The 25,501-nt window shown below is 42.4% G+C and overlaps 1 protein-coding gene across 19 annotated transcripts in view; it reads right to left on the reverse strand.

Moving 5' to 3' along the window:
• Positions 1-25,501, reverse strand: part of kif1b (kinesin family member 1B) — a 111,180-nt gene that overhangs the window by 32,657 nt on the left and 53,022 nt on the right. For 7 of the 19 annotated variants that reach the window (XM_065020721.1, XM_065020720.1, XM_065020725.1 and 4 more), the window contains 13 exons: positions 23,983-24,116; positions 21,205-21,284; positions 19,821-19,896; positions 18,748-18,810; positions 17,617-17,688; positions 17,048-17,127; positions 16,374-16,480; positions 15,855-15,938; positions 15,416-15,608; positions 14,562-14,634; positions 2,174-2,276; positions 1,853-1,885; positions 1,449-1,597 (listed from right to left, as the gene is read on the reverse strand). In XM_065020721.1, the coding sequence (XP_064876793.1) occupies positions 1,449-1,597; positions 1,853-1,885; positions 2,174-2,276; positions 14,562-14,634; positions 15,416-15,608; positions 15,855-15,938; positions 16,374-16,480; positions 17,048-17,127; positions 17,617-17,688; positions 18,748-18,810; positions 19,821-19,896; positions 21,205-21,284; positions 23,983-24,116 (1,247 nt within the window). Of the gene's footprint in view, positions 1-1,448; positions 1,598-1,852; positions 1,886-2,173; positions 2,277-14,561; positions 14,635-15,415; positions 15,609-15,854; positions 15,939-16,373; positions 16,481-17,047; positions 17,128-17,616; positions 17,689-18,747; positions 18,811-19,820; positions 19,897-21,204; positions 21,285-23,982; positions 24,195-25,501 lie in introns of all 19 variants that reach the window. The other 12 variants (XM_065020726.1, XM_065020732.1, XM_065020733.1 and 9 more) reach the window with 5 other exon arrangements.

Below are 25,501 nucleotides of genomic sequence, written 5' to 3' on the forward strand. Positions count from 1 at the left end.
TCATTACTTTAAGACATGAAGGTCAGTCAATCTGGAAAATGTCAAGAACTTTGAAAGAATATTCAAATGCAGTTGCAAAAACTATCAAGTGCGATGATGAAAATGGCTCTCATGAGGACCGCCACAGGAAAGGAAGACCCAGAGTTACCTCTGCTGCGGAGAACAAGTTCATTAGAGTTAACGGCACCTCAGATTGTAGCCCAAATAAATGCATCAGAGTTAAAACAACAGACACAACATCAACTGTTCAGAGGAGACTGCGTTAATCATGCCTTCATGGTCGAATTGCTGCAAAGTAACCACTACTAAAGGACACCAATAAGAAGACGACTTGCTTGGGCCAAGAAACACGAGCAATGGATATTAGACCAGTGGAAATCTGGCTTTTGGTCTGATGAGTCCAAATGTGAGATTTTTGTTCTAACCGCCGTGTCTATGTGAGACGGAGAGTAGGTGAACGGATGATCTCTGCATGTGTGGTTCCCACCGTGAAGCATGGAGGTGGTGGTGTGATGGTGTGCTTTGCTGGTGACACTGTCTGTGCTTTATTTAGAATTAAAGGGACACTTAACCAGCATGGCTACCACAGCATTCTGCAGCGATACTCCATCCATCTGGTTTACGCTTAGTGGGACTATCATTTGTTTTTCCAACAGGACAATGACCCAACACACACCTCCAGGCTGTGTAAGGGCTATTTGACCAAGAAGTGCTGCATTGGATGACCTGGCCTCCACAATCGTCCGACCTCAACCTAATTGAGACGGTTTGGGATGAGTTGGACGCAGAGTGAAGGAAAATCAGCCAACAAGTGCTCAGCATATGTGGGAACTCCTTCAAGACGGTTAGAAAAGCATTCCAGGTGAAGCTGGTTGAGAGAATGTCAAGAGTGTGCAAAGCTGTAACAAAGAAAAGGGTGGCTACTTCGAAGAATCTAAAATGTTTTTTTTTTTGGTTACTACATTATTCTGTGTTATTTCATAGTTCTGATGTCTTTTCTATTATTCTACAATGTAGAAATCTCCCTGAATGAGTAGGTGTGTCCAAACTTGACTGGTACTGTAAATATGACATTGACTTGAATTGGGAATCCCATTCTAGTAATTCTATTTCTATGGTGTACATTGACATTGTGCTCAGCGGATCAGCACTCATCTACCACTTTCACCTATCCTGCGTTTTCACATAAATGCAGAGGACATAGAGAGGAGACAGGGAGAGGAAGCTACTTAAAACTATTGCTATGCAGCCATTGCCTCAGCTATTTTGAAACTAGGTGTGTATGCGAACATCTCCCAACACCAATGGACATGAGTTTCAGGAACCGGACCAAATTTGATAGAATTTTGTTCAGAATATAATAATATTTCTCAATATTCAATATTATTATTAAGAGTTTAAATTGGGTTTTTAAACTGAATTGGAGTGTATACTGTGACAATAGTTACCTTCTTCTTTAGTTCGACACTGATGGCGTTGGCCTCCTTCAGGTAGACCGCATTGCCCCACAGCTGGTCGCGGAGCGAGGTGAACTGATGGTACCGCCATTTTCTGAAGGCCCACTGCGCTAGCTCAAACTCATGCTGTGTCCAGGGCACTGCAGGGATAGGGGACATTGTCAAAGAGTGGCAAATATATTCAACTCTACACAAGAGACACACACACATGCACACACACAGACAGACACACACACACAACTCTACGTACACACGCACACACGTTAAGTATTGTTCATGGGTTCAATGTTGGGGGGTTGTTTTGGACACTAGTAAATGTATGTGGTTGTGCTGGTTAGGAAGACTGGAATGTTTCATCATTAGTCATAAGACTGTTTTACTTGGAGTTCAGTTACCTTGATCAATCTTTTCTGATGAGTGGGTGATTTCTATGGGCAGTCAACATGACAACACACATTTTGCTCATGAAAAGAACACACACAGGTGCAGTACAGGGCCACATTAAAAAAGTTCAATTTAACTAATTTAAATGGCTTTTTGGGCCTGTATTCATGAAGCATCTCAGAGTTCAAATGCACAAGATCACATGGACAGGAGAGACCTCTTCCTAGATCAGCACTCCTACTCTGAGATGCTTGATGAATACGGTCCCTGGTTCATGAACAGCAGCGAAATTCTATTCCTTGTTCTATTCCATGATTGAAAGAAGAACGCACCCTCCTCTTCCTCCTCTTCATCTTCCTCTTCATCGGGCGTCTCCACAGCCAGTGAACAGGTTTCCACCTGTTTCTGAAGTTCCTGCAACTTGCTCTCATAGACCTGCACAGTACGGCAGAGGGCAGAGAGGAGAGAATGGACACCGCCCGTCAGCCAATGGACAGACAGGACGGGAGGACAGAAGGTGGGCCAAACCCCCACCACCATCATTGACAACAACACCACAACCATGACAGAGCTTGCATGTCTTGCGGGGATCAAGACAGATGGTTGCCCGATTCACCCTATAGGACCAAACAAATTATGCTGGCTCAGATGTTTCCTTTTCGCATTATATTTTCCAGCAACTATGGTTGATACCTAACCAGGCCAAGCTCGGTCCTTGTCTGCTTGGTTTAGCCCTTCGTGTGAACCAGGCTAATGGGGAAAAGAGATGAGAGGGGTAAGCTTGAGAGTCACACACCGTCGATTTTCATGAGATACATTTCATATTCATAACCATTTCACCGTCTAACCTAGAAACTGTAATGCTAACACAAAGTGACAATTAAAAGAACATTAATTTTGCACTCAAACTGATTCATTAAAGTATCTAAGAGGTTGGTAGTTTGGAGAGGTTGGTTGAAACGGTGCCTAATGTCATCCAATGAGGGGTGTCGTTCATGCAGGAGACAGTTGTCCCGATGACATCATGCTTTTTGTTCAGTGTCTTCTGGGGAACAATGTCGCCTTTCATATCACACACACACACCCTCTGCACTACCCACCAATAGGCAGAAACAGACTCAATGTTGGATGTTATACTGTAATGAAAGTAATGAAAACATGAAGACCAAACTCTTTAGTCCTTTAAAAACCTGCTCTACGTAATATTTTGCGTGCTACAGCATGGAAAATAAATGTAAGTGTCTCTGGATGAAAACATACATGTGTTTGTTTCCAACATTAAGGCAGAGTTAAATATTTTGTTTCCTTGATACTAGGAAGATGTATGTATGTATATACTTGGAAATGTCCTTGTTTTCGAAAGAAAGAAAGCAACATTTTTGTCCATCGAAAAACATGAAATTGATCCGAAATACAGTGTAGACATTATTAATGTTGTAAATGACTGGGAACGGCTGATTTTTAATGGAATATCTACATAGGCGTACAGAGGCCCATTATCAGCAATCACTCCTGTGTTCCAATGGCACAGTGTGTTAGCTAATTCATGTTTATAATTTTAAAAAGCTAATTGATTATTAGAAAACCCTTTTGCAATTATGTTAGCACAGCTGAAAACGGTTGTTCTGATTAAGTAAGCAATACAACTGGACTTCTTTAGACTAGTTGAGTATCTGGAGCATCAGCATGTGTGTTCGAAAACAGGCTTAAATTGGCCAGAAACAAAGCACTTTCTTATGAAACTCGTCAGTCTATTCTTGTTCTGAGAAATGAAGGCTATTCCATGCGAGAAATTGCCAAGAAACTGAAGATCTGGTACAATGCTATGTACTACTCCCTTCACAGAACAGCGCAAACTGGCCCTAACCAGAATAGAAAGAGGAGTGGGAGGACCCGGTGCACAACGGAGCAAGAGGACAAGTACATTAGAGTCTAGTTTGAGAAACAGACGCCTCACAAGTCCTCAACTGGAAGCTTCATTAAATAGTACCCGCAAAACACCAGTCTCAACGTCAACAGTGAAGAGGCGACTCCGGGATGCTGGCCTTCTAGGCAGAGTTCCTCTGTCCAGTGTCTGTGTTCTTTTGCCCATCTTAATCTTCTCTTTTTATTGCCCAGTCTGAGATATGGCTTTGTCTTTGCAACTCTGCCTAGAAGGCCAGCATCCCAGAGTCGCCTCTTCCCTGTTGACAAGGAGACTGGCGTTTTGCGGGTACTCTTTAATGAAGCTGCCAGTTGAGGACTTGTGATGCGTCTGTACACACACACTACCAGTCAAAAGTTTGGACACACCTACTCATTCAAGGGTTTTAATTCAATGTTATACTATTTTCTACATTGTAGAATAATAGAAGACATTAAAACTATGATTAAAACTATGAAATAACACATGGAATCATGTAGTAACTATAAAAAAAGTGTTGTACAAATCCAAATATATTTTATGCATTTGAGATTCTTCAAAGTAGCTACCCTTTGCCTTGATGACAGCTTTGCACACTCTTTGCATGCTCTCAACCAGCTTCATGAGGTAGACACCTGGAATGAATTTCAATTAGCAGGTGTGCCTATTTAAAAGTTCATTTGTGGAATTTCTTTCCTTCTTAATGCATTTGAGCCAATTAAGTTGTGTTGTGACAAAATAGGGAGGGTATACAGAAGATGGCCCTATTTGGTAAAATACCAAGTTCATAGTATGGCAAGAACAGCTCAAATAAGCAAAGAGAAATGACAGTCCATTACTTTAAGACATGAAGGTCAGTCAATCTGGAAAATGTCAAGAACTTTTAAAGTTTCTTCATGTGCAGTCGCAAAAACCATCAAGCACTATTATGAAACTGGCTCTCATGAGGACCGCCACAGGAAAGGAAGACCCAGAGTTACCGCTGCTGCAGAGGATAAGTTCATTTGAGTTACGAGCTTCTGAAATTTCAGCCCAAATAAATGCTTCACAGAGTTCAAGTAACCGATAGAAATACCTCCTTTGGTCTGATGAGTCCAAATTTGAGATTTTTTGGTTCCAACCGTCATGTCTTTGTGAGACACAGTAGGTGAACGGATGCTTGTGTGGTTCCTACCATGAAGCATGGAGGAGGAGGTGTGATGGTGCGTTGCTGGTGACACTGTCTGTGCTTTATTTAGAATTCAAGGCACACTTAACCAGCATGGCTACCACAGCATTCTGCAGCGATACGCCATTCCATCTGGTTGGCGCTTAGTGGGACTATCATCTGTTTTTCAAGAGGACAATGACCCAAAACACTTCCAGGCATTGTAAGGGCTATTTCTATAGAAGGGGAGAGATGGAGTGCTGGATCAGATGACCTGGCGTCCACAAACACCCAACCTCAACCAAATAGAGGCGGTTTTGGATGAGTTGGACCGCAGTGTGAAGGAAAAGCAGCCAACAATTGCTCAGCATATTTGGAAACTCCTTCAAGACTTTTGGAAAAGCATTCCAGTTGAGGCTGGTTGAGAGAATGCCTAGAGTGTGCAAAGCTGTCATTCAGGCAAAGGTTGGCTACTTTGAAGAATCTCAGATATATTTTAATTTGTTTAACACTTTTTTGGGTTACTACATGATTCCATATGTCATTTCATAGTTGTAATGTCTTCTCCATTATTATACAATGTAGAAAATAAAGAAAAACCCTTGAATGAGTAGGTGTGCCCAAACTTTTAACTGGTACTGTATATATTTACCAAAAATGATATATGGGGGATTGGAAATGATGCAGACAATTACATTGATGGAAGCCACATTCTATCTGCAATATTAAAGCTGAACTACGCCCCCCAAAAATGTATCATCCCAGCCCTACTATACAGGGAATAGGGTGACATTTGGGTCTCAAAGATTCTCTTTATCCATGTTGAGTCCACCTAAACAAAGACAAAAAATGCCTCTCCAATTAAGATAATACTTTTAAATAGAATTGGTAATATAAGTATTTCTAAAACCTTTAACAGGAAACTACTCTTATTTGGATGTTCAATCTTATATTGCAGGTATGATATGCTAAGATTTCATATGAAAAATCAGACTTTTTAAATACACTATCTGTCAAGGTGTTCAGTATGTTAAGATGGAAATGTGGTGATGGTATGTTCAAAGTATAGAAATCACATAAAAATGATTAAAGTGAAAAACCTAAATTTCTCACTTCCGTTAACACCTGGAAAACCACAAGTTAAAGGTGTTTAAAAGGTACATTTCTTAAAGTTTGAAGCAACAATTACTATCCTCAGGTCTAATAGAATGAATTAACTTTCTTTGGGAAAAACTTTTTTGAATATCATTATTTTAGACTGCACCTAGTTAGTGTATTTTGTAAAAACAAACCAAAAAGCACTATTTTGTGGTAATAGCAGGGCATGGCTAACACATAGTATTCTAATTATGAAGACAATTTATAGTCCTTTGTGTGATGTATCATGCTATGTAATTCGAATTCTAAACATAAACCACAGTTACATTTTTTTAATTTTTTAAAATCAGCCTTCATCAATTCAAGTACTGGAGCCTGAACTGTGTATGCCTAAATCATGACTACTCTACTCTTACAATGCAGTGAGGTAAGATACTGGTTGTTGATTTATTTGGCGTAAACTACGTCTTAACAGTAGCCTGTGTGAGTTCTGGGTCAATTAACCATATCGTTCAAAAAATGGATAACTGTTGTGGACATTCATTTATGAACTACCGAGGTCATTAGATTAATGAAGCTAAATGTTTTTCTGATACTCGAAAACACAAACAAGACGGAACGCACAGTAGTATATGGTCATATAGAATGTGCTTTATATAACAGTAACCACGTTTCCATCCACAGTTTTTATGCAAGTAAAGTCATACCGTACAAAATAAAATCACAACAGCTGTTATGGAAACTGGAAGTTTCGGGAATTTTTTATAAATACCGCCAGATCATCATGTGTTCGTTCGACATGGTGGGATCTTTTTGTGTCGGTAAAAGGTCATATGTGAGAAATGGAGGTGGAAACGCCTTTATGCGCAAATATTGATATAACAACCCTTATATCTAAGTGAACTTGGTGTCACGCGATGATATTGTGAATCGGGAAAACATGCAGTTATTAGGCTACAGATTAAATCAATAATGAACTGCACAGGGTGGTGAAAGTGCAGTTTTCCAATAAATAGAGGGTCTTATTCTGGTGAAATGATTATTGATGCTTGTCTATCGTTTGACAAATACAAATATTCGCGCTCGTATCCATAATAATCTCATCATGTAGACTAGCATACCTGGCGGCACAGCCTACCCACACTGCGAACTGTAGCTGGAGCGCATTTACCAAAATCAGAGTAGGCACATTTGCTATTTAACTCAACAGTTTGCAACAAAACGATCAGTTGAAAATGCGATGGAAACGCATTGAATTTTTAAATCGGCACATGTACATTTAAGCGAGAAAGTACATTTTGTGGGCAATACTTAAGTCACGCACTGATTTGTTTCGGCAACAAGTCCGTTTGGTGGGAAAAAAATAGCATATTTTGTTTATACTGATTTTAGAATATTCACATGAGAATCTGTCGCAAATTGGATGGAAACCTAGCTAGTGTGTGGATGACAACCCCAGGCTGCTTGTTTCCAACAGTAGAACTGTATTCCTCAGCAATTTCAATCCTCTTCATGCTTTGTTTTCATGCCATGATACTTAATAGTATGCTGATACGGAGTATCATGAGATCCCTCCCTCAGATTTTATTTAACGTACAGCCAAATGTTCAATATCAATTCACACGAGGCTGCTTGGCCTTTGAGAAATGTTAGATTTTTTTGGGGAAAACCAGTAAGATTATTTTAAGTAAACAAGTTGAACACCAAGCAAAGGCCTGCATCTGTAACATTTTATTTCAGTCATACTTCGAAAATAGATCTCCAGCAACACAAACATATGTATTATATCCTTGATAAAACCTGTGAACAATGAAGTTCCAATATTTTTTGCACAAAGTACTAGCCTTTTACGGGGCAACAACTTGATACACAGCCATATCGAGGCACTTCATATCATATTCAGATAGACTAACAACACTGACCAGACACTAACATAACATATATTTAAAAAGAACAATATAGCTGTACATTGTCCATTTCATTGACTACTTTTCCAGCTCTCCAGGTAATATTTTGAGAAGCTGTCAGCACCGGATGCATGCGTTAAATAACATTATTTATTGGAACATTGACTTGAAGGCATGCAAAATAGTCATAGAAGCAAGAGCACTTTTTAAATGTAAAGAAAGCAAACGGTTGAAGAAAATGTCCTATAGATTTTTGCCATTTGGTTTGCGTTACACACAAATGTAGAGTAAATAGTATTTTGAGAACTTTATATTATTCTGTTATGTACAGTTATCAATAACATACTGTAGCTCAGATAGGCCAATGGATATCACAAATCTCTAAGCATCCTGAATTAAATGTTTTCTTTAAAGAAAGTCATTTAGAGATCGGCGTTGGCCATTGCATTTGGAAATCACAAGGTTCTCTTCAGGGATAGGCAGCGAAGTAAGCTATTAAGGTATAGGAGATAAGAATACTTAAATCACTCAGAAGTGAAGAGTTGACTAACAGCATCAGTGGCAAACTCATGAGGCAATAATGATCTCATTTGAAGTCTGTCAACAGCGTTTACACAGTGTAATTGATAGATATAAATGCATGGTATCAGATAAATTGTTTCAGGGCGGTGTTCTAATCGCTAAACTAATCCTTAAGAATGAATGTGTGGGAAACCGAACAAGATGTGTACATATTCCATTCTTTACAGATGGAAATGGCATTCAATGTGTCATGTATTTACAACAGTAGAATTTATGAAACCACATGTTCGAGTCAAATCCAAATTGGACATGGATGCTTCTCCTGAAACATGCAATATGCAAAGACTTTCATTCTTTCTGTTACTCCCAAGTTGAGGGTGAGTCTTTTGAAACCATGGTAAGCCTTGGATGGACATCCTCTCCCTAAGAAGCTGCATTTTGTGGGTCTGAGTCACTGAACCAGAGATAAATAAATGGCAATCTAATACATTACCCAGAATCCACAGGCGCTTTCCCGAAAGGCACCCTATTCCCTACATAGTGCACTACTTTTGAACAGACTTCAATTATCAAAAGTAGCGCACTAAGGAGGAAATAGAGTGCTATTTGGGACACAACCAGTTTTAGTACTGTACATAGAACACATCCCGTGGGAAAAGCAAGACCCTAGCTTTTAAACTCAATGTGTGGCAGTTGGTCTTAACAGAATGATGTTCCGCTAGATCTCATTAAATCAACATCTACATCTCAAACAATAGAGTACAAAAGAAAACGGTGCTTAAGACAGATCTGTCCATATTCTCTCACTTTTTTGTAATATGATTGAGAGTACAACTTCTTTATGACTTAAGGAAGTGCAATTGAGTTTTGTAAATACAATGTACGGTGGTAGTCGCATATCTTAAGTAAAAATACCTGTTTCCTTTCATTTACACTAACTATGAAGACAAGAGGCTTACATTGTTTTACTCATGGTGGCCAAAAGGAATAATAAGGCATTGTCTCCCCAATCTCGTTAATTTGGTACATTTTCAGCACTAGTGGTTACAAGTATAGGGCAATTTAAGGTATTCATTTAGTATGCGTTCTGTAGGCAAGTGTTAAAACTGAATCAAAAAGTTATAGGGAGACCGAGCCAATGAAGGTCTTTGATACCAGATTGTAAATGCAGAGCAATGTTAATGTTGTGTTAGTGAATCATTAAGGCACTTCTTTGATTCCATTCGATCAGTCTTCATTCATTTTCAAAAGGCAGTCAAGTGTTGGTTGTGCACAGTAAATTAATTCACAATGAATGCATCATCTAATTTACATACAGATTATATTGTATTACACAGTCACTTTGATGTGTAGCTTAATTAGCTGCTAACTTCCATATCGATAATAACAACAGGTCAATGTAAAAACCTTTGAAATGTGACATGGTAAATTATGATAGAACACTTACTGTCCCGAAATGATATAACAAACATTGTAAATGTACACTTGGCAGATCCGGTTAGTGTACCAAATTAAATAAAAAGGGTGAGAATGTTTGTTATTTTTCCTGGAGTTGGGTTTCGTAAAGAACAGAGTAAATACTGTTTGACTGTAAATGTTGGGCACTTTGTAGACACCAAGGTAAAGGGTTTGAACTAAGGATTTAGAAACAACCCTGTTTTCCCCTAGCCAAGGGTTAATCTTTATAATAGCTAAAATAACATTCAATATAAACCAAAACTAAAACTGCAAACAGTGTAAAACGCAGATGATCAACCATGAAAATCATTTGTCTGAACAAATAAAAAATGTATGATGATTTATCATTATTTAAAATGGATGACACAAAAAGTCCCATTATCTTGTGTTGGCTTTGATTCCTTACAACAGCTCTCCTTATTTGCATATGTTGAAATAGCAACCAGTGCAGCACAACGGATACAGGAGGAAGGGCATAGATAGATTATGCAATTGAAATGGTCAATTGTGCTTTCATTATACACATACCATTGAAATTTGGATCAACCAACACCGTTCAAGTGCAAAAAGAGTAACAGTTCTAGCTGTTTGTCTCACTGTGGACAATTATTCTGAGGTTTTGTGATCTGTAATGTGTTTGTCTACCAAAGTACAGAATTCCTCATTCCCACTAGCCCCATCTCACACTGTCGTCTCTCGGCTAGCCTTCAGATCCTTCAGATTAGGAGCAGACATTTGCCTGCGCATTCGAGGTGGTGCCTGAAAATTGCGTTGATGGTTGGCTTGGTCAGTTTGTGGATATTTCTGGTAACTAGTGAAGTTGGTGTTGGCGCCATAGGGCATGCTGTTGTAGTGGCAGGGCTGTTGGTGGTGTGGTTGGGGTTGTTGGGCCTGTTGGTTTTGGTAGTGGTGCCGGGGTTGATAGAAGGCCTGCTGCTGCTTCCTGCCCTTATCAGAGTACTGCAAGGACTCCATGGAGCCGGAGGATCGGCGGTCCATGGAACCATAGTTTCGGCGGTCCATAGAACCAGAATTTCGGCGGTGGTTGAAGGAGTTGCTGCGGCTTCGTTCATGGGACTGCTGATTCTGGTGGTTTCTATGGCTTTGTCTCTGGCCCTGGCCTTGGCTTGGGCCCTGCTCCAAGTCTTTACATCTGCGTGGCTGCGGGGAGGGGCTCGGCTGTTGGGGGTAGGTGGCTTGAATAATAGGAGTCGCCATTCTCTCTCCGGACTCTCCCCCCTCCTCAGCCTGCACCTGACCCCCCCCCTCCTCCTCTTCAAAGGCCTCTTTTGGCACCTTCAGCTCAATGACCCGCTCGTCGGTGATGATGATGTGGGTGCCGGGACTCCAGGAGTTGCGGTGCGTGGGATTGCTTCGGAACGGGAAGCGGAGCTTGCGGTCCTCCGGCGGGATGAAGCGGTGAGGGCCGCTCTGCCGGCGAAGCTGCTTGGTGATCTCCTGCTGCTGGAGACTCTTCAGGCGCACCTGCTCCTGCCGCATCCAGCGCATATGGCCCCGGCGGAGGGTGGAGTCGTCACCCGCAGTTTGCAGTTCGCCCTCCTCCCCTTCGGCCTGCACCAGGGGTCGGCCCTCCCAAGGACTAGGGGTTCTGGGGGCGCTAGCAGGGGGGCTGGTGGTAGGCGGGCTGGAAGTCTGACACTCTGGGGTGATGAGTGGCAGGACTTTCTCCATCTTGACCATCTTGTTCCTGAGGGCACGGATTTCCACATCCTTCATGTTGTTCTGCTTCTTCACCTCATGCAGAATGTCCTCCAGCTTGTCAATGTGCACCTTGAGGTCATCCATGGGGTCAGCCACCACACCTGCTCCCCCTCCGCCTCTTCCCCCATTACCGTTGGTGAGAACATCCTCGATGCGTTCGTCGCCTACCCCGACCGTGTCCCACACGTCCCTGGCCACAGCCCGCCACGAGTCCCGCTCGTTGGGGTCCTTCTTGCCATAGGCGGCGCACAGCTCCTTCATCTTGACGATGGCCAGGGCCTCTATCTCCTGGCGTGTGTGGCGGAAGTCGTTGAGGGCCACCTCGTAGCAGATCTCTTTCACTGCCTGGATCTTCAGGTCCGAGATGGTGACCCACTTGGCATCCTTGGTGATGCGTCGGTGCTGGGGAACCTGGTACATTTTCACAGGCTCCCGACGCTTCCCACTGCTGGGCAAGCCACACTTTCTGACTATGGACTGCAGCTTGCTAGGAGGCAGCTTTTCCCTCAGGGAGGTGATCAGTCTCCAGCTTTCCTCACAAGACCTCTTATCTGAGTCATCGCCACTATCAGAGTCGCCATCCTTGAAAAAACAAAACAGGAAACAAACCAAAGAGGTTCCCAACAAAATGAAGAAATTAAAATGGGAAATCAAAAAGAGGAAGGATGGCTTTTAAAAAAAGGAAAGGATACAAGTATGAATATGCAACATGGGAACTTCTATTGCCACGGGGTGTTTTTGGGTAGGATTTAAATTTATATAATTACTCATTTTCTACATCTGCATACGTTTTTCTAACCATTTTCAGTGTAAAACAATATACTTTTTGGTCAGATTAAAAACACCCTCAAACTTTCACAAACATCATAATTATACAAGATGTATGACAAATTGAGGACATGCACTTTCCATGCCCAGAAAAATAAGTCTAGGAAGAAATCATTCATCAAATTCAGGGACAAACCAGCTTAAACAAAAACCTAATACTGACAGTGGCTTCCATTGACTTTCTTTTTATAGATCTAAGACCTTGGTTTGCGCATTGGTTCTGGCCTCAGGCTAATAAGTGAATTCAGAAGAATCCTATAAAATTGTGCTCTTTAGTGTAAAATTATATGGATTTATATAGAATGCTTTGCTTATTTCTTGGATGTAACTTTCCTATACATGTTCTAGTGCTGGAACAACACTCTTTTGCAGATGTTACCATCAGGAGTAACCTCTGCGGAGAGCTCTCATATTTTGAAATGGGGAAATATTTGATACATTATCTACAAAATGGTACTTGGAACATGTACGATCAGGTAGGCCAAAATCATTCCCAATGTTGCATATTGATATTAAAAGTAAACGTAAAGCATGACTATCATGATTAGATACAGAATATGAACAGAAAAAGGGGGACAGGTTTTGATCTGATTTGTTGTGTACTATTTCCTCTTCATAATTGACGATATGGGCACTTGAAAGCGGGATCCCAAACATGCTACAAAGGCATGCAAAAAAAGGCAGACACATTTTGGTAGCCTTTCCCCATTCGAGGTCCACGTGAAAGAAGATTTAGAGTTGGTTTTAGAGTTGCTCTAGTGTTAGCAGTGATTGAGAGGACAAAAGTAGTCTTGCAGTTTTATTGGAAAGCCAGTAGAGAGGACAGACAGAAGTGAGGTTAAGTGTTAATGCATCCACTTCACGGAAGACGTTAGTTGGAAGAAAATGCAGTTTCTCATTTTGGTAGACAAAGTACATTACAGATCACAACCAGAGAAAACAGGAAGTTGATGACTGTATCTGCGACTAGAGACATTGGTTGGAAATAGGTGTACAAATACGTGTATGCAGTAGGAGTCTGAATATCATACGTTTGTAGTTATGCTCATCAAACCACCAGCGAATTAAAGTATTTTTAGTGATTCGTTGATTAAAACCCGAGCACTGATAATTCAGTTGAGTTATGTCCTCAGTGTGCTTTACAAAAGGCACAGGTGAGGCTAGCATAAGGAAGTGACAAAAGAAGTCAATGAGAAACCACATTGTCGCTAGCCTTCAAAAAGTACTACAGCAGGACTCTTGGTTATCACAATGCATTGTACATATCAGCAACTGCATTGAAGAGCATAGAAACTCAACACAAAACAGCAAAAAACTAGAATAGAAGTCTAAACCAAGACATTCCACAGTAGTCACATCATTGACCAGTTTAACTGTATTTCTCTGCAACTTAGCCTGGGAAAGGAAGTGAAGAAAACATGCTACAAAACATGAACCATGCAAAAGCAGTAAAGCGTTACCAAAGCTAGATCACTGGCAATTGTACTGTAATTTTGTTGAGCCAATGAGTTGGTACTTGATTAATTCAATTCATTTGAATTGAGGTCATAATAAAAAATAATACAAAGCCAACAATTAATTTACAAAAATTCTGTTTTGCAAGGTTCAGTTCAAACCTAGAAGACACAAGAGTGAAAATAAGGATTTGGAACAGGGAAAAATGCTTTGCAATATAATTCTCTCCGAATCAAATTGTTTCAGCAAGTTGGTCGAAATCAGAAGTCAAGGGGCAAAGGCTTTGCTCTTCCCTATCTCAGACCAGATAGTGGATTCACACTCCCATGCAAGAGGAACAGACATGCTAAGTAAAAGTAAGTGCTTCTCTCCTTCACTCACACACACACACACATACAATAGAAGTGTCTCAAAAGGTGTCAGCAGTGAGAAATTAGTGCTAGTCAGACTTCAACAGAGCAAGCGGGCAAAATGTCTAATGACAAAACTAGCTATCAAAATGAACTATCCACAAGGTTATTATAGGAAAACCATGCTATAACTTTGTATCCTGTAGCACATTTAATTTAATCTCAACACAAAAACAAAACTATCAGGTATTTTGTGGCCCCCCCACAAAAAAACCTGAATTAATCTACAGGTTATAGAGAAGTTCATTTGCTAAATGTTTCAAGGCTTACCAGTCTCTGCTGTTCCAGAAGTTGGTCCGCCTCCTCTTTCTCTTTTTTGTACAAGATCTCCATCTCAGTTAATCTAGAATGAATGAAACACACAAATTAAATCCTATTGTATACACAATTATTCAAAAACATGCTTCGCCACCTCACTCTTTTTTTTGTTGTTGAATTTTACCCCCTTTTCTCCCCAATTTCGTGGTATCCAATTGTTGTAGTAGCTACTATCTTGTCTCATCGCTAGAACTCCCGTACGGGCTCGGGAGAGACAAAGGTTGAAAGTCATGCGTCCTCCGATACACAACCCAACCAGCCGTACTGCTTCTTAACACAGCGCGCATCCAACCCGGAAGCCAGCCGCACCAATGCGTCGGACGGTACACCATGCAACCTTGGTTAGCGCGCACTGCGCCCGGCCCGCCACAGGAGTCGCTGGTGCGTGATGAGACAAGGACATCCCTACCGACCAAGCCCTCCCTAACCCGGACGACGCTAGGCCAATTGTGCGTCGCCCCACGGACCTCCCGGTCGCGGCCGGTTACGACAGAGCCTGGGCGCGAATCCAGGGACTCTGATGGCACAGCTGGCGCTGCAGTACAGCGCCCTTAACCACCCGGGAGGCCTTAGGCCTCAAACTCTCAGTGAGTGGAAGCTATCCACCTCTCAAAGTCCCCCCCTCTAAAGACACAATCCTGTCTCTGCGTTTCAGCTCAACGGCAGTTCTGCCATGTGGTTTGGTACAAATACAAGGGATAGGGCTAGTTAGGGAAACGTAATCACTCAAAGTCATAGACTAAGCTAAGTATGCCAGGACTGACAGTCCATGAGATCAACATGACTGTATTCGGTCCTGTACATACCTTTTCTCCATCTCTTGCTTCATGTCGATGCCCTGCTTCTCCAGCAGCTCTCTCTGGGCAAAGGTCCAGTCCACTGGCTCTACTGGGGTCTCTGCTGTTGGGGTCTCCTTCTCCTTCTCCTCCTTCTCGGCCCTCGCCTGCTCCGGATGGTTGAACCGAAACACGTGGTTCTTTCCCATGATGATACGGTTTCCTGTGACAAGAGGGAGTGCGCAAGGTCGAAACAAAACAGGCATTGAGCTCAAAAGCCAAGCAGTAAGAGATTCAGGAATTCCTGTCATTGAATAGCAATTCACGTCAACACCTTCTCCAGTCTATTTCTATCAGTGGAGAAGATGTCAATGTGAAGATCCTTCACTTTACATGCAAATGAAGAGAGAACATTCCTGAAAACGCTTCATGAAATACAACTGCATATGCAGCTGTGGGGAATACACACCTGAGCGAAGCTGCACTGACGCTCCAACTCGCTTGCCGTTGACATAGGTCTCCGATCCCTCACAAGGCACCATCAGGACAACCACTGGAGACAAAAAAACATCAATACAGGGAACAGTATTAATCCCTATACCAACAAATCTGAATAATGCTTCTAATGTGAATGCCTGACTCTGCCCAAATTCTACACAAATACAACACAAGACAAATGAGGTACAAATTATAGGTACAGTATATTGACAGTGGTATTGCTTGGGCCTGGTGAGGAAATGGCAGCCTCTTCTTTACAAGGTGCTTCAGTGATCCAGGGTGTTTATTTATTTTAGCAGACAACCATTTGTAAACATACAGAAGTATCATTTGCCAGAAGAATTTACTGAAACTGAGGTGTAATGTCCATCTTCTGGCCACAAACATTTTCTAAACCTCCTCATGCAGCCACACTTGAGCCCATGCAGACACTTGGCAGCACGACGCTTCACTGATTCACAGTGACAAAGCCCCACGTGGTTTCTCTCACCGTCTCCATTGGCGTTCCGCTCGCTGCGGAAGATGCAGTGCTCCTCTTTGATGTGGGCTCCGCTCAGAACGATGTCCTGCCGTCTCTCAGTGTCCGCCTGGCCCACCCTGTCGGCACAAGTGAGGGAGGACATTTTGTGACTGAGTGTCAGAGCAGGCGACCATTTTAACTAGCAGGTGACAACCAAAAGCTATGGCTTAAAATGTTTGCTTATAACAGGGTTTTACCTCCTCTGAGGTGCTTCATGGCGTTTCATCTAGGCTCCTGTTACTCATTATTGTCACCTCAGGTACTGAGGTAACTTAATACTTTATAGGAAGACTACTGTGTGGGAAAGGAGAGCCAGAGGTAAGCGATTTGACTCGAGACAAATCAAATACGCTGGTGACCAAAGGCAGATGACATGCCACCTTTCAGGCCAAACATAGGGGGGGGGGGGGCTGGAAAGGTTAGATGTGAGAGAACTAAAAAAATCTTCGATTAAAATGTTTTGCAGTAGCTTCTATACAGCATTCCACTGTGAAGCTTCAGTGCTCCTCTGGCTCCGGGGTGAAGTTTATCCTAGGATCAGCTTCCCCTCCCAAACACCTTAACCATTGATGGGAAAAATGCAAAAGTGACCCAAGATCAGTGTCTATGGGGCAACTTCTCCCTACTGTGTTCCACTGAGTTACCTTGTGATTCCGTCTTTGATGTAATACAGCAGACATTCTGACATCAGAGGGTCCTCGTTCAGGTTGACCAGGTGAGGGGTCTAGTGAGACGGAGAGTTGAGTAGAGTTCAAGAGTAAGACACAGTTCACATACAGTACTTGCACCAGTAATACATGTGAATCAGAAAAATTCAGGAAATCACATTTCATAGGTATATTAAGTTCACATCTGCCTGATTGATACAAATTAATTCATTAATACCCCTTTATGAAAGTGGAATGAAAAAGGCAATGTCAATAACATACTCACGAGTTCTAAAGTCTAGTTTCACGATATACACCAGACCTGGGCTCAAAAGTTTTTTTCTTCTCTTCTTTCAAATCATTTTGATGCGTTTGAATGTGCCTGCCTGAAGTGCTGGATGTGAGGAATTTTCACTTTTAGGCCTAGTACATTGTGCCAGGCAAGCTCAATCAAGCGTAGTTATTGAGCTTGTTTTTGAAAGAAAATGACAACTATTTGAACCTTTGTCTGATAGACACCACTAGAAACACATCAATGCTACAGTAAGCATCACTGAGCCACCAACCTTCTTGGGGGAAAATACCCCATTAGCAAGCAAGTCAGCATACAAGGCCTCACAAGGCCTCTCTACGAAAAGCTAACCAATGGAGAGGCAGCAGGTGAAAATGAGAGAAAGTGGACGGAGGAAAGAAATTAGTGAAATGAAGGAAAACAAAACTAGCAGTGAAGGAGGGTTTAAAGTGCTCGGAGAAGGGGGCGTTTCAAAGTCATAAGAGGGGATTTTCTGATATCAAATAAATTTGCTTCAATGGGCAGTCGCGTTCGTTACAGCCGATGTGGCAGAGATGACTAATCTAATCTCCCTCTCAATCGTGACTCCACTGAGAGCACTTATTGTTCTTTTCATTACTGACTTGTGAAAGCTGCCTGCCTGTGCGGGGGAGATGGTGGTAGGAGGGAGAACGGGAGGGGGGAGTGCAGAGGTGTACAGTCAGATTCTTCAACCACTACTCAATAAGCCTGTCTGTCTCTATAGCGTCAATCGGTTTGCGGAGCTGACGGATTGAGTGAGGCCTGGACGACTGACAATTTAGTCCTCTTCACAGAGATGACGTGGATAGGGCTGTGATTTCAACATGTCTGTCAGGCACAGAAGGCTTCCCCATGCAAAGAGCTAACAGACTGAATGGACCTTCTCATGTTAAGGCTGTGGCTGTATGAGCATCTATCATGGGTGGATTCTTTCAGTGAAATGGAACGAACAGAGCCGACCATTCCCTATTCTACATGACTCATGACAGACAATCATAACTGTTCTATACAACACATTTCTACCTGAATGTTCTACAACCTCGTAAACAGACCAGTGATACAGTATGACAGCTGCTAGTAAACTCTACTAGCAATACTATGGCCACATTCTAGAAAGCGGTTTTCAAGGTTATTATACAAATACATCACCGTGGTGTAGATCAATAAATAATACTTCTCTTCAAATCAAATAATGGTCGAATACAATAGCAGTACATGTGTGATCTTGCTGAGGGGGATACAAGGCCACAGCCATTTTGATTCATTACTAAGCTCTAGAAATGCTAAACCTGGGTCACTCTCTACGGGGTGTGTCAGGGGCTATCATTTGGATTATCTAGCGGGGGAGCGGTAGAAATCAATATGTAGATTTGATTTCACAAACCTGTTTAGTTGAAAAACAATCAAAGTCCTCGTCAAACAAGGACTTGGGCCTTTCAGGGCCCATCTAAACATTACCATATGGAGGAAGCAGATAAGGGATTGGGGGAAAAAAGAATGAAAATAAAGGAATGTATGGAAGAGCAAGTGAGAGCTGAGGGATGGCTCTGGAAAGAAATGACACGCAAATGGAAAGAAGCAACAATGGGAAACCGGTAGTGTAGTACTAGAGACAGTGGCCGAACACCCATACTTGCATTCTAAATATTAGGCATTTTATGTATGCGGACAATTGAAAGTTTTATAGTATGTTAAACTTCGAAACTCAAGTATGCTTTAAATGCCAGGATGCTATACTCATTTCGGCCTTTCATCTAGTAGAATTGGCTGCATACTGTTGAGGAAGAGAACAGTCTTTCTACACTCACATGTGTTTGACAACAGCTGATAATGAGACAAGGGGATGCGCTGTACCCAAATTAACAAATAGCGGGAATCAACGCAATTGCACTTGAAATGATGCATTCTCAGGATGGGTGAGCCTAGTATGTTGATATTTGTTGCTTAGTGCATTCATTTTTACTAAACAGTACGCTCTAAACAGTATGGAGTACGATTATTACACAGTAAGTAGTTTTAGTAAGTAGTAGGCAAGACAGGTTTCAGACACGCCAGTATCGCTGTGTGTTAAATAGATGGTAATCTCTATCCTGAAATGTCTAACAGGTATGTTGCTGGGTTGGGGTCAATTCCATTAAAATTCCAGTAAATTCAGAAAGTAAACTAAATTCAACATTTTCGTAATTGAAAAGAATTGGAATTTCAGTACACTTCCTGAAATAACTGGAATTGACACTGCCTGCTACACTAGACCTAACTTTTGCAGAGCGCGAGACGCCCCCATTGATTTCATTGAAACATGGGCGTAAGCAGCACTCTGGTTCTATTTTTAAGAATTTGACTCGCGGATCAAACCAAGAACACTAGATGGAGTGGCTTGCGCTCTGCTCACGCTGGTGTAGCAAGTAAAAAACATACTGCTTTTGTAATGCCCCGGTATGGCACATATCCTTTTACCTTTTTAGGAGAGAAGACCCCGAGAGTGCCGCCATCCTCACGGATAGCCACGCCCATCTCTGCCAGCAGGGCTTCCCTAGAGGAGAGGAGAGAGTGGAGGGTGATGTTATAAACACATCTTCCCTAGAGGAGAGAGTGATGTTATAAACACATCTTCCCTAGAGGAGAGAGTGATGTTATAAACACATCTTCCCTAGAGGACAGAGTGATGTTATAAACACATCTTCCCTAGAGGAGAGAGTGATGTTATAAACACATCTTCCCTAGAGGACAGAGTGATGTTATAAACACATCTTCCCTAGAGGACAGAGTGATGTTATAAACACATCTTCCCTAGAGGAGAGAGTGATGTTATAAACACATCTTCCCTAGAGGACAGAGTGATGTTATAAACACATCTTCCCTAGAGGACAGAGTGATGTTATAAACACATCTTCCCTAGAGGACAGAGTGATGTTATAAACACATCTTCCCTAGAGGAGAGAGTGATGTTATAAACACACCTTCCCTAGAGGACAGAGTGATGTTATAAACACATCTTCCCTAGAGGACAGAGTGATGTTATAAACACATCTTCCCTAGAGGACAGAGTGATGTTATAAACACATCTTCCCTAGAGGAGAGAGTGATGTTATAAACACATCTTCCCTAGAGGAGAGAGTGATGTTATAAACACATCTTCCCTAGAGGACAGAGTGATGTTATAAACACATCTTCCCTAGAGGAGAGAGTCATGTTATAAACACATCTTCCCTAGAGGAGAGAGTCATGTTAGAAACATGTCCATGTGTCCCTTATTACATTGGTGTTGGGGCTGGTTACATTCTTTACAGTAGAATCTGAACTGAAAACGTTATCACCACCATGCAATAAATTGTCGCTAGAAATTTAAATTGGTGTTACTTTAATACGGAATGCGGCACTTGCAAGAAGATGCATACTGATCACACAATACATAGAGACATATAGGAATGTGTATTGGGTATGTCCTCAGTATAGGTCATTAAGTGTTTGGGTGCTAGTGTTCATCTTTACAATGATACGCTTTGTGACAGCATTCTATCAACTAAAGTTGTCACGCAATGAAATACAAACCAAACAATTGTTCCCTCCTGACATACATCAGTGGATGAGCAAATTTGTATATAGTCTGTTTTCCTTCCTGTCACTTAAACATGCTTCTATTTTCAGAGGAAAGAAAGGAAGAAAGAAGCACACTGAAAGGAGAGTGTGACAGATGGATGAGGTGAGAGGGGGAGACAGACGGAAAAGGCACATTTCAGAAGCAGGGTGGAGAATCGGGACACAGCCTTTCACTGAAAGTGTCCCATTTGAAAGGACAGACTAACAAAAAGGCATCATGGGGCTTTGACCCTCCACTGACCTCTCCATTCGTATTGCCTCGGTCTTTCGAAGCTTCTCCTCCCAGGTCTCATTGAGCTCAGCAATGATTTTCTCAGATTCCTGAGGACAGATTGGGGAGTGGCAAGAAAAAGAATACATGAAGCATACTGTTATTATTCAGTTCATCTAATATGATAAAATCACCTCCTTATTAGGTTCTATATCCTGAAGACCTTTACTCACAAAATCTTATGGTGAGAATACCAAGACTTAACTGGGGGTCAAGCCAAAACACCCAAAACCTGGGTATGTCATGTGCTCCCTAGTCCTGCCATTGTGTTATGCTCTCCTTGTTCATCCCTACTAGCACCACTGGCTTGCTCACGACCATCTGGCTCTAAAAGCAGGAAGTATGGCCATTAGCCAATACATTCAACTCCATCCTTTGTCAAGGGTTAACACCCCTACCATCTGTTGTTCTGGATACAGACACTGTCCCTTGGCTCAAAATAAAAAAGTCCATGCCTGCGTCCCAAAAGGCACCCTATTCCCTGAGAGTGCACTAGTTTTGACCAAGGCCCAAAAGGCTCTGATGAAAGGTTGTGCACTAAAAGGAATAGGGTGCCATTTGGGACGCATATACGGCTCATGGATGGGCCACTGGAAGGAGATTCAGCAGATTATGAACATCTTTTACAAAATGTTTTGTTTGAGGGAGGCACGTGAAATCAGCTAAATATATTCAGTTACAAAATGCTTATGATAGATGAATCTCCCAAAGACACATGGCAACACTAAGTTCTATTATCAGTTGAATGTCAGACTAGGAGCAGACATATGATCCTGATGACCAATTTATTTCACTGTGCTAATATGAGCACGCAGTGTGCACTCAGGATATTTTCTGACGCTTTTTACGCTTAATGGCCACGAAGACCAGATCTATTTTGGTCCTATTTCCTCTCCATCTGCGTCGGCGCCCGACGTCATTGGATGACAGACTGGCAGCACGGTAGCCATGGAAACTGCAGCTCGTAATGGCTGTATGTTGCCATCCTATGTGCTCCCTCATCAGCAGCGAACGAGGGTGAGAGAGGGAAAGCCAAGGGAAGATATAAAAGAACAGCTGAAAACTGATAGCTTGAGAGGAAGATATTAGTAAGAGGGCCGCTTTTCCAAAAGGGTCTTGACATCAAATGGACAGATCCATTGTTTAACAAAAATTGCTGCACTTTTCCAAGCTGAGTTTTCACACTAATGTTATATCCCTCCATGCATGTTTCTTACATCTTCAGAGGACTTCCATTTGAGGAAACAGACAAAGAACATGGGGAAATTCTGGACTTCCTATCTTTTCACTTAAAAGCGGGAAAAGTTAGGGACTATATTGGTTTAGTTCCACTGTTTATGTCCTTACATAGTTTAGGCGTCTCATCCATTTCAATGCCATTTAATTAAGGAATTTAAATGTAAAAAATATAAAAATGCAACATGTAAAGTGTTGGTTCCATGTTTCATGAGCTGAAATAAAAGATCCCATAAATTTTACAAAACGCACAAAAAGCATGTTTCAAATTTTGTGCACAAATTTGTTAACACCTCTTTACGAGATAATCCATCCACCTGACAGGTGTGGCATATCAAGAAGCTGATTAAACAGCATGATCATTACACAGGTGGACCTTTTAAAAAAACAATTGTTTTAACCTTTATTTAACTAGGCAAGTCAGTTAAGAACAAATTCTTATTTTCAATGACGGCCTAGGAACAGTGGGTTAACTGCCTGTTCAGGGGCAGAACGACAGATTTGTACCTTGTCAGTTCGGGGGTTTGAACTTGCAACCTTCCAGTTACCTTGTGCTGGGGACAACATAAGGCCACTAAAATGTGAAGTTGTGTCACACAACAATGCCACAAATGTCTCAAGTTTTAAGGGAGCGAGCAATTGGCATGTTGACTGCAGGAATGTCCACCAGAGTTGTTGCCAGAGAATAGATTTTTCTCTACCATAAACCGCCTCCAACATCGTTTTAGACAATTTGCCAGTACGTCAAACCAGCCTCACAACCGCAGCCCAGAGCCATTGAAGAGCGGGGACAACAATCCACAGGCCACAATCAACAGCCTGATCAACTCTATGCGAAGGAGATGTCTGCATGCGGAAAATGGTGTTAACACCAGATACTGACTGGTTTTCTGATCCACGCTTCTAACTTTTTATTTAAAAGGTATCTATGACCAACAGATGCACATTTGTATTCCCAGTCATGTGAAATACATAGATTAGGACCTAATTAATCTATTTAAATTGACTAATTTCATAACATGAACTCTAACTCAGTAAAATAGTCCATCGGTATATAGCCCACCCAATTTACCTACCCCAGCCCCATACTGTTATTTTATTTTCGGCTCTTTTGTACACCAGTAGCTCTACCTGCACATGTGCATCTGATCATTTATCACTCCAGTGTTAATCTGCTAAATTGAAATTATTCACTCCTATGGCCCATTTATTGCCTACCTCCTCATGCCTTTTGCACACAATGTATATAGATTATTTTTTTCTCTCTACTATGTTGACTTGTTTATTGTTTATCGTTTACTCCATGTGTAACTCTGTTGTTGTCTGTTCACACTGCTATGCTTTATCTTGGCCAGGTTGCAGTTGCAAATGAGAACTTGTTCTCAAATAGCCTACCTGGTTAAATAAAGGTGAAATAAAAAATAAATAAAAACAAATATTTTTAATTGTTGCATATTGTGTTTATATTTTTGTTCAGTCCAGCTAGTACTGGGGTTGGGGGGGATACTGTACCTTGAGTCTCTCGATGGCCTCTTCCCCTCCCGGGGTGGACATGATGCGCTCCTGGATACTGGTGACCGACTGTGGGCCAACTAGGCTGCAGAGCGAGCCAGAGGACGGCGAGGCTGTCAGGGAGCCGATAGGGGCTGTGGAGAAATGGCCAGGGCGTTGGTTCTCTGAGGCTAGCAAGTATCTATGCTTATTGTTGTGTATGTCTTTCAGGTCTGAGTCAACAAGAGGAGAGAGAGGCAGGGTCCCAGGAAAGGGAGGAGGGTCACAAAAATGACAGGAAAAGGAGAATATGGGGAAGAGAGAGAGAGGGAGACAGAAGGACAAAGGAGGAAAGACCAGTGTAAGACACACATCAAAAGGATAAAAGACAGACAACCAGCACAATGGTCAGTTACACAGAGCAGCAGTTTTCTCCCCAGGTGGTTAAAAAGTTAAAGGACGTCGTTTTTGTTGAAATCGGTAAACCATTCCATTCAACGTCTCGCAAAATGACAAATCGAATTGTTCATTATTTTTGATGGCCACAACATTTTTTTGTCAGGGAATTTGCAGGACTTATAATCTTAAAAGGACACACATTACTGTGGCCAATGAACAGATCCCTCCATCTATCATTACAATTGGGAATTCAATTTGAATGGCCATACGCTTTTCAAATGCACCTACCAACTTCAATCAGTGACAGATAACTAAGTAGGATATGTCATAATGGTAATGTATTGCACATAAACAGAAAGTTTGTTTCTTTAACTCCAAAATATATATTGGTGTGAAAACTGCTAACATGTACCAACTGGAGGAGGAGGGGGGTTATAGGCAGCCAGAGGTCCAGGGAGGAGGAGGGGGTTAAAGACAGCCAGAGGGCCAGGGAGGAGGAGGGGGTTATAGGCAGCCAGAGGTCCAGGGAGGAGGAGGGGGTTATAGGCAGCCAGAGGTCCAGGGAGGAGGAGGGGGTTAAAGGCAGCCAGAGGTCCAGGGAGGAGGAGGGGGTTAAAGGCAGCCAGAGGGCCAGGGAGGAGGAGGGGGGGGTTAAAGGCAGCCAGAGGTCCAGGGAGGAGGAGGGGGGTTAAAGGCAGCCAGAGGTCCAGGGAGGAGGAGGGGGTTAAAGGCAGCCAGAGGTCCAGGGAGGAGGAGGGGGTTAAAGGCAGCCAGAGGTCCAGGGAGGAGGAGGGGGTTAAAGGCAGCCAGAGGTCCGGGGAGGAGGAGGGGGTTAAAGGCAGCCAGAGGTCCAGGGAGGAGGAGGGGGTTAAAGGCAGCCAGAGGTCCAGGGAGGAGGAGGGGGTTATAGGCAGCCACAGGGCCAGGGAGGAGGAGGGGGTTATAGGCAGCCAGAGGGCCAGGGAGGAAGAGGGGGTTAAAGGCAGCCAGAGGGCCAGGGAGGAGGAGGGGGGGTTAAAGGCAGCCAGAGGGCCAGGGAGGAGGAGGGGGTTAAAGGCAGCCAGAGGGCCAGAGAGGAGGAGGGGGGTTATAGGCAGCCAGAGGGCCAGGGAGGAGGAGGGGGTTAAAGGCAGCCAGAGGG

Source organism: Oncorhynchus nerka, linkage group LG7 (genome assembly GCF_034236695.1).
Source record: "Oncorhynchus nerka isolate Pitt River linkage group LG7, Oner_Uvic_2.0, whole genome shotgun sequence".
Lineage (NCBI taxonomy): Eukaryota > Metazoa > Chordata > Actinopteri > Salmoniformes > Salmonidae > Oncorhynchus > Oncorhynchus nerka.